At 36.3% G+C, this 9786-nt stretch overlaps 1 protein-coding gene across 1 annotated transcript; it reads right to left on the bottom strand.

Moving 5' to 3' along the window:
• Nucleotides 1-4906: 4906 nt before the first annotated feature.
• On the bottom strand, nucleotides 4907-5833 carry OR4C1C (olfactory receptor family 4 subfamily C member 1C). The gene has a single exon (XM_070230402.1). The coding sequence runs from the start codon at nucleotides 5831-5833 to the stop codon at nucleotides 4907-4909; it is 927 nt and encodes a 308-aa protein (XP_070086503.1).
• Nucleotides 5834-9786: the final 3953 nt, after the last annotated feature.

Genomic DNA, 9786 nt, shown 5'->3' with positions numbered 1-9786 from the left:
ATGATAGCTCAAATTAATATGAACATATTTAATACTCAAATAAGTTTTTAAAGTCACCTCCAAAATTCAGTCTGATGTCATCTCTGTGACATCCAAAAGCCAAGTTACCTGATGGACACAGTAAGTAGAAAGTTGACATTATGCAAGTAAAATTTCTAGGATAATGCCAGAGTCTCCAGAGGTCTGGCCTCATCCAGGATGCACTCAAATCAACTTTCATCTAGAAAAAACCTAAGTATCATGACATTAGATTTTTAATGTAGCAAATCCATAGGATCAGAGTTTCTAATGATTTTAAAGAAAGATGTAAAACAACTACTTGAAGTGGTCAGACTTCAAGTGGTCAGAAGGGAAACACTTGAAGTGGTCAGAAGGGAAAAAACCCTCTGGTTGGTAGAGGAATTAAATTTCATCTAAATATAAAATGTTTCCAAAAAAAGACAGCCAGCTAAGCTGCTAAGAAAATCATTCATGGGACTGTGTCTGTCATTTGCTTGCATATTGAGCTTAATTTGTACAGAGTTTCCAATCCACATCTTGGAAGAAACATCATTAACAGGATATGCCCCTTTGGGCAATAGACCTGGGCTAAAAGGAGGCAGAGTGCCATTATCAAATGGCACAGAATTTCAAAATGAGTAGACTTGCCTCATTCTAATTGCATCCCTTTGAGGCTGTGTCTCTACTGACTAAGGAGCTAATCACCATTCTAGTGAATTCCTGTCCAGCCCTGCAATGATCTGCTTTGCCCAGGGGCTGAACTTCACTGGAGCCAGGCAAGCTGATGTTCCACAAACTCAAAGCCAGATCATGGTATTAACCATTCAATTATTCACTCCACAACCAAGGTCTCTTCTTCAGTAACAGAATGGCCACACAATGATCCATGTGTCTGATAACGTAAATGAAGAAAAGTCAGTAGTATTTCTTCTTGGCTATCTAGCAAGTACTAAGACAAAAGTTTTCTATCACATGATCTGGTGCGCTTTGAACTTTTAAGTGTATTGTTAAAATTGTGTCACATCTAACTGAAGAACATTTGACATTATGTATTTATTTATTTTTTGCTGAGAAAGATTTGGCCTCAACTAACATCTGTTTCCAGTCTTCTTTATTTTGTATGTAGGTGGCCCCACAACATGGCCACCAATTAGTGTTGTAGGTGCATGCCAAGGAACCGAACCAGGCTCACCTAAGCAGAGTGCTTGGAACTTAAGAACTAGGCCATGGGGTCGGCCTCCAGTTGACATTATTAAGGATTAAAAAATATATCTCAGCCAGAAAAAATAAAGACTAAATTCTGTCTCATTCCATAACAATTTGTACTCCCAAATCACATGTTTTCAGTTTAGAAATATTTGGGGTTACAGTCTTTATTCTTTTTCCACCTTCAATAGAAAAACTATCAGTATCCTACAATTACAGTGTTCTTCACAGATTTCAACTGCTTCAGTAACATATTTGACCATACCGCCTGGGAATTCTCTTGAGAAGGAGTTTCAGTTTTACTAAATATGATCTTCACAGGTGATGGGCCAACCTCTGTGCTTGGATTATATTTAATAGCATTCTAAAACCACTCCATGTTCTCACTTAACCATGTGTTAGGCAGTGCTCCTCAACCTTTTTTTTTTTTTTCACTATTGCCCACCTAAGACCCCTTTTAGACATTCTGTTACCTAATCACCCCCAAAAATCTTAACACCACAGATATACTATTTATGTATTTTATGTATATCTACGCTGTATATGTAAAAACAGTAGCATATTTTCATCTCCCAAGAAATCATTTTTGCCTACTTGGCAGAGTTAACGTCCCCATTGCAAAAGCATGTGTTAGAGTAACTACCTTATAAAAAGAAAGAGGGGAAATGATATGTTTTTTTAATCTTGGGCCTAACTAAAATTCTAGCTGTGCTTCAAACAAGTACACAAATCTATATCCAATTATCTACTGTACTGTATCACCCACTTAATAAGTGTTTTTCAGCAGAATTATTACAAACACAATTACAGTTTTTATTTATTTGTTAGCTTGTTTATTATCCATCTATTCCCCACTGGAATTTAAATTCCACACAAACGCGGCACTTGTCAGAACTCTTCAGCACAGTGTAGGCACAGATCAGTATCTTTTGTATAAATGAAATAAGTCAAAATGTCAATTTAAATGATCATGAGCCGTTTTTCAAATAATATTTACATCATGTGATACTATTGGGAAAAGTCCTGTAGAAACAACATTTTGCTGTTCTAGGTGCTATCCTTATGCCCAGAGTATAGGCCTCCTTGGTGATTGAATTCCTTATTCTTTCTCCAAACATCTCTCTTGCTCATGTGTCACTTTCTTTGAAATTCAATCATTTCAATTTTACTTCTCCAGCCCATTACATTCTACTTTTCATGATGCCCATGAAGGCAAATACATCAGTGGAAATGAGATCATCATACGGCTTTTCTCTGACAACTGAGGAATCAAGATAGACCAAATAACCTGGGAAGGAGAGGTCAAGGGACAGCTTACGAGAAGAACGTGCCCCCCAAAAATAAGGGAAAACTGCCTCAAAGGCAATCCTGACAATGCAGCCAATGATCAATTCTGTGATTTGATATTTTCACATCATTCTCACAAGGAGTATTGTGAAGCGGGACGAGTAGAGATGACAGAGTATATAAGACTTGATACTGTTGCTTAACTTCATTGAGTCTCATTGTCTTCTGTATAAAAAGGAGTAAAGGCTAATAAAACTTGTTAAAATAAGAGAGTTAAAGTATGTAAAGAACCTATCAAAATTTATGTATCATGCTTGGCCTTCAATAAGAATTAGCTCACTCCTCTCACTTAACGCCTAATATTTTCACTGAATTAAAAGCCCATATAAACCAAAGCATCCTACAGAACAGATCTAGATATTATTTATCTTATTAATTATTAGAGTAAATATGCTTACTTCTTTATATGCTGTTTTAAGTATCATAAAAAATCAGATGTCAGTTGGCCCTCATGAGATACTCCTGATGATGAGTACAAAAGGACATCTTAACATTCCTTACAGTTATTCACATACCAGCAAGATTCCATCTACTGAGAAAGTCAGACTGCCGTACATTTCTGCCTTCAGTTCTTACACCTTCCAAGTTTTCTATTGACAATTTATAATTTGTCTCTTATTAATCTTCTCACTCCTCCACTGAGCACTTATTGTCACCTTGAAAACACAGTTACTGGCCTTAGTTTCCCTCTTCAAACCTTCCCTTTTGTCTTAGAGTAGAAAGAACATTTACTCAATACTTCATCCTCTCCTTACTCCTGGAATACTCTCATCTCCTAACTGACAGTCAAAATGAACCACATCATTTAATCCACATTCTGCTGAAATGTTTAATTCTTACCAGCAATTGCAAACTTGATCATTTTTAATAGATCACATGCTATTTATATGATCTTCCAGGCTTAGATTCTGTGGGAAGTGTTCTATTTCTCACGAATGTGAGACAGCCATGCATAAGCTAAAACAGCCTGTCACCCCAAAGAACAGTGTACCTTGCTCTGACATTACTGTATGATCAAATTAAAAAATAGCTCTATATGACCCGTGAGTTTGAGAAAGGGACGTTTGTGAGAAGTAACACATGTTGGAGTGTTACATTCAGAGAAACTTTAATTTATAAATTGTTATGTAGTAATGTAGAAAGATCTAATATTTTCCATGTACAAAGAGGATCATTATTGCTTAAATATATTGCTACATGAGAGAAAAGGCTACAACAAATTTGATACCATCTTTCTTGAAGGATAAAGTGAATCATTAAGACTGCAGAAAAGTTTCTTGTCTATAGACGTAAACATACCGTGATGGTCAATGGTGTTTTATTTCAAAGAAACGAAGGCTGAGATCTGAAAGACCTGGATTAAAATTTTGTAGCTGAAAATCTTAGATGTGTGACCTGAGGCAAGTAAATTAGTAAATTTCTCTTGGCATCAATTTCTCTATATAATGGGGATAGTAATATTGGAACTACCAATTTAATACATGAAAAATCACCTAAAAATGTGAATATGCCCAATAGATAATAGTGTTCATTTAATGTAAATACGTGTATCACACCTACAGAACAATAGCTTCACAACATAATTATATGCCTTTATGTTGAGATGAAAGAAAAGAATGTTTACCCTTGTTTCTTCAAATTACTCCTCAAGTCTTGGTAAGGTAAAAGAAAAACGTCCTTCATATCCAAGAAAAACTCTGAACTATAAGAATATTTAAGAAAATAAGACCAAATTAAGAGTAATTTCAAAACTTCTTGCTTATTTCTTATGACAAGAAAAAAATAGAGATAGATTATAACTTATTCTTTCTTTCTTTTGTGAATGTCTTTCCTTTTGGTTTTTGTCAATCCATAGTGCCAAAAAAAAAAAAATCATTAGTGAATTTTTCACTTCCCATATGTTACTTCTCCATATATATATCTAAGAATTTCTATTCTCTTTTTTATTTACCGCAGGCAAAGCAAAAACAAAAGAAGCTCTGAGATCAAGGCTTTTTCTATGAAAAAGTGAATTTCATCCAAGTAACATATGTATGAAAAATTTAGTAAAGTAGCAGTGGGACTCTGGAGAAAAATACACTCTAGAATCATCAAACCACGGATTTATAGTTGTTCTCTCCATTGCATATCCTTAATCTATGCACATAAACGTTGAATCCTTGGTAAAGTACATTAAAAACTATCAAAACACATATCAAAGAGATTGGCCACTATTAAGTACTTAATAAATGTTAGCATCTGGGATTATTATTTTCCATCAGTGATCTGCAAAATTTGTTAATTTTCTTTAACAATATACAACACGTAATATTCTCCATATATATATAGTCAATTTCTCGTCATTACGAACAGCCTAAGTTACTCTCATCTTCAACAAACTCCTCAGGGCATTTTTAACCTCTGTGTTTCTCACTGTGTAAATGATAGGATTTAACATGGGAGTGAGGATAGCAAAGAACACAGTCACCAACTTGTCCAGAGGGCAGGTGGCCACAGGACGTGTGTAGGTGAATATGCAAGGCACAAAATAGAGTACAACTACAGTAAAGTGGGAGCCACATGTAGAGAGGGCTTTGCGTCGTCCTTTGGAGCCTTGAGATTTCAGGGAGCTCAGGATGACTATGCAGGAGATGAGCAGCATGGAAAAAATGAGCAAACACATAGCCCCACTGTTGGCTGTCACTACTATTCCGAGCATGTAGGAATCCTTGCAGGCAAGTTCCAGCAGTGGAAAGAAATCACACATGAAGTGGTCAATGACATTGGGGCCACAGAAAGACAGGTTAACCATGAAAAGAATCTGCACAGTGGCATGCAGTATTCCACCCATCAAGGTCACAAACACGAGGAGGCGGCAGAGCCCTTGTCGCATGATGCTCATGTAGTGCAGGGGCTTGCAGATGGCCACATAGCGATCATAGGCCATGACAATGAGCAGGATGACCTCTGATCCTCCCAGGAAGTGTTCTACAAAGATTTGTGTCAGGCAGCCACTTAAGGAGATGGTCCTCCTCTGGTACAGCATGTCAATGATCATTTTGGGGGTGGTGACAGAGGTGAAGGAGGCATCTATGAAGGACAAGTAAGTAAGAAAGAAGTACATGGGAGCTGAAAGTACGGGGCTGAGGGAAATGGTAATGACAATGAGCGAATTGGCCAGGACAGTAAATAGGAAAATGAACAGAAAAACAATGAAGAGTATTTTTTGCAAGTGTGGATTCTGCGTGAGTCCCAAGAGGATAAATTCAGTCACATTGTTGGGAGACATGAGGTGATCCATTTAGGAAGTAACCACTTTCTGGGGCCTAAATTACCTACAATGGGATAAAGAAAGATACTTACTAATCATGAAAGGACTGTACTCTGCATTGTATAGTAGAAAAATAGAGTACTCACTGTAAATGTGGAGCATGTCATTGGACCTCCTGGCCCCAGTAGTTGTTTCAGTTCTTTATTATTTCCTCAATGATGTTTTCCATCTCTTCAGACATCTAGTATCTGTCACCTAAAAATCATCTATAGGGCAACAGTTGATGGGTAATTTACTGAGAAAATACTGGGCTATGTACAGGATATCTGGACTCTTCTTCTGGTTCCAATTTGTGAAATTACTTAGTCATTTCATTTCCCTGTCCTTCTCAACACTTCTCTGTGTCTGCAAGCTTACAAATTGTGACTCTCAGATGTATTTTGTAAGGTAGGCTTATTCTCTCTTCCAGGAGAATTCACATTTGAACCCACAGCTTTAACTATGGAAAGAAAGTCAAGGTCAATAAATATCTGTCAGACAGATTAGGGAAATATATAAGACATTGGTGACACCCTCCCTGGTACCTACTATAATGCATATGCTGTTCATGTGTGGTTCCTTGCTGTGCCTACCATAGTGCCTGGCATAATATCTGTAGTATGTGTCACCTATTGGGTGATGATTAAATGCTTAGTGAATTGCCACTTCTTTGTGTGTAAAAATATGCATGCTTCCCCAGTGCATAATCCTAGGCACACGAGTGCTCTCATCCTTTCACTCTGTTTATCATTACTCTCTACTTTATGAAAAAACTTTAAATTTACTTTTGAAAGGAAGCTGCATTCCAGTTTAATAGTTTCTGACATAATTTGTAGGGTATGAGAATATCAAATGCCTTTAGGACCATTGTCATTTTACTTTCAACATAATTATTATGTTCATTAATTAATATTTTTATTCTTCAAAATTCTGTACAACATACAATTTAACATAGTCACATTCAGTAAATTTATGGCTTTAGTAGACTGGGATGAAAAAACAACAACTCTTGGATAGGTGTTCAATATATGAAGTTCTATCAAGCAAAGGAAACTCAAGTTTTAAAAATAGAAATTTAATGTGGAAAATAGACAGAAATAGTCTACTAGATAAGATAGATAAAGTACCATACATGTACACACACACAAACACATAGAAAATCTATTACTCACTGTAAGTTCACTCAGTCAATAAATATTTATTGGACACTTACTATGTATATTAATGTATGTTTGTCCATATAAAGTCATAAAAAGTATCCCTGTTAAATCCTTTAGTGATCCCTCCTGACATTTTATTACCAAACAGCAGCAGCTCCTCCGTTCTTGAGATCCTCCCACTCCATTATATTTCTGCCATATGCATTCTCATGTCTTCTTCTCCCATCCTCCCATGACATCCATCATCCATCAGTCCTAGTTACAGGACATTGCATCGCTAATAGAATGAGGAAATTTTGGGGAAAATTTCCCAAAGGGAATATAAGAGAAAACATCAATATAATAAAATATGCTTTGCCAAAAGTATTTATTTTCCTTTCAAAGATAATGGGTACAGAGCTTCATTTTTGATTATCCAAAATGAAGAACTTATACATATGTGCACACAATGTGCCCAGCTTTACTGCATTCCCTTATTCTGAGGTGGACTCCCCAACAAATCAGAAGAGTACAGTGACATAAAGTAAGAATAAGACAAAATTAATAAAAGAGATTTAGCAATAACTCTGGAGACATAGAAATCACTTTGTCTTTTTACTTTGACTCCACAATAACCTTTCTAAGGAGTAAATGTGAAAAGAAAATATTTTTAAAAGAGAAAAATCATTCTGTACAAATAGGTTTGATCCAATTTTTAAGAGTTGTGTAAAATTACAAACTACATAGAGTGTCCAACATTAGAGGAATTGATAACTACATTATAGGGCACTTCTTTTAATAATGTGTAGTTTCTAACACAGATGTTTTTAAAAATTGTGCAATATCATAGCAAAATTCTTATGTTATAATAAAAAAACGGGAAAAATCTTGAGGCAATTGGAATGGATAATGTGAGTCTAACTGATTTAAATACATATCAATAAGTAAAATGACCCCAAAACATTTTTACTTCTAAATTGATAGTATTGTAATTGATTCTATCATTCTTTTTTTTTTTGTTTTGAGGAAGAGTGGCCCTCAGGTAACATCTGCCGCCAATCCTCCTCTTTTTGCTGAGGAAGATTTGCCCTGAGCTAACATCCATGCCCATCTTCCACTATTTTATATGCGGGACACCTGACACAGCATGGCTTGATAAGCAGTGCTAGGTCCATGCCCGGGATCCAAATCAGCAAACTGTAGGTCACTGAAGCAGAGTGTGCAATCTTAACTGCTAAGTCAGTGGACCAGCCCCTCAGTCTATCATTCTTGATGCTTGACATACTAAAGAAAAGATTTAAAACTCAGATTGGTAGGGATGAGGTGTGATTATGTGATTTGTAAGATTCCTTTAAAACTGAGATTCTGTAATTATATTATTTCCTGGGGGAAAAAAATCTCACCTATGAACTTCTCTGAAATAGCTCCACGGCGAGGGCCCCAGGCAGCTGTTTGTTCACCAAGAAAGAAGTAAAGTTGTAAGATGAAAAATGCCAACTTGCTCAGCTGCAATAAGTGCCTTGGTTGATTTATAAATGGCATCCTTTGGATAAGGCCTTTCTCTTGAGCCTTACAAATGTTAACACATATCTTATTTGTAGGTAAATCCTGTGAAGTTTTTTAGCTGTAGCTAATTAGATCTCAGGGGTATTTCACCATTGTTAGCAGCTCTTCCCAACAACCCAATTATTCCATGTAACTTTAGTGAACTTAAGAAAAGAACTTTTATAGCATGCATCTTTAATTTTTAACTCCTTCCTTAAGTCTACAAAGACAAAACACCATGACAAGAGAAAAAAAAGTCGATCACTTCTAAATTTGTATATTTGAATAACAAGAACTCATTATGGAGTCTATATATTTGATACTGTAGAAATCAAACATTTAGGTAGGTAACTATCTGACTCAAATTTTTCATTATAATATTTTATTTTTTGATCAGTTTGCCATTCATGGTGATCATAATTTTTGTTTTATTTATTTTATTTATTTATTTATTTATTTTTGAGGAAGATTAGCCGTGAGCTAACTACTGCCAGTCCTCCTCTCTTTGCTGAGGAAGCCTGGCCCTGAGCTAACATCCGTGCCCATCTTCCTCTACTTTTATATGTGGCACGCCTACCACAGCATGGCGTGCCAAGCGGTGCCATGTCCACACCCGGGATCCGAACAGACAAACCCTGGGAAGCTGAGAAGCAGAACGTGCGAACTTAACCACTGTGCCACTGGGCCGGCCCCCATAAATTTTAAATACTGTTTTCAGATGTACATTAAGTGATAGTTACAAACCCTATTATAATATTGACACTTTGCACCAGGTAAAGCTTACAGTATTTCTTCAAAGTAGTTGTTTCTTGTGCCTGTTGTGAAATTAGACTAAGATGATACTGATGAAAATAATACAGCTACAATGTTTGGTAGAAAGATTTCTTTAGAACCCATACGCCTGCCTAGTCTAGCTCCCCATGGCCTGGCATAGCACAAAATGGAAAATGTGCAGATTTAGGTCTAAATCAGTGAGGGCTGCCCCTGAACATAATTTTTCAAAAGAGAAGTTCCTGGAACTCTTCCTGGAAGAATCTGTTTCTATAATATAAACCTAAGCACAGAGAGGTTTAAAACCTGGAAAGACAGCAACACAGATTTTCAAACTAGAAGGGTAAATTGAAATGATAGCAGAGTAAATTATATATGGATCGCATCCCAGTTGGTCAAAAAGTACTTGAGGTATGGTTTGATGTTTCGTGGGTTCAGGGACTAAGTTCATAAAACCCAGCTACCTGCCAAAGTGTTCTTCTTATTGGC

The sequence above is a fragment of the Equus caballus genome, chromosome 12, assembly GCF_041296265.1.
Source record: "Equus caballus isolate H_3958 breed thoroughbred chromosome 12, TB-T2T, whole genome shotgun sequence".
Lineage (NCBI taxonomy): Eukaryota > Metazoa > Chordata > Mammalia > Perissodactyla > Equidae > Equus > Equus caballus.
The sequence above is the reverse complement of the archived record's forward strand: the minus strand, read 5'-3'. Positions and strand labels throughout refer to the sequence as shown.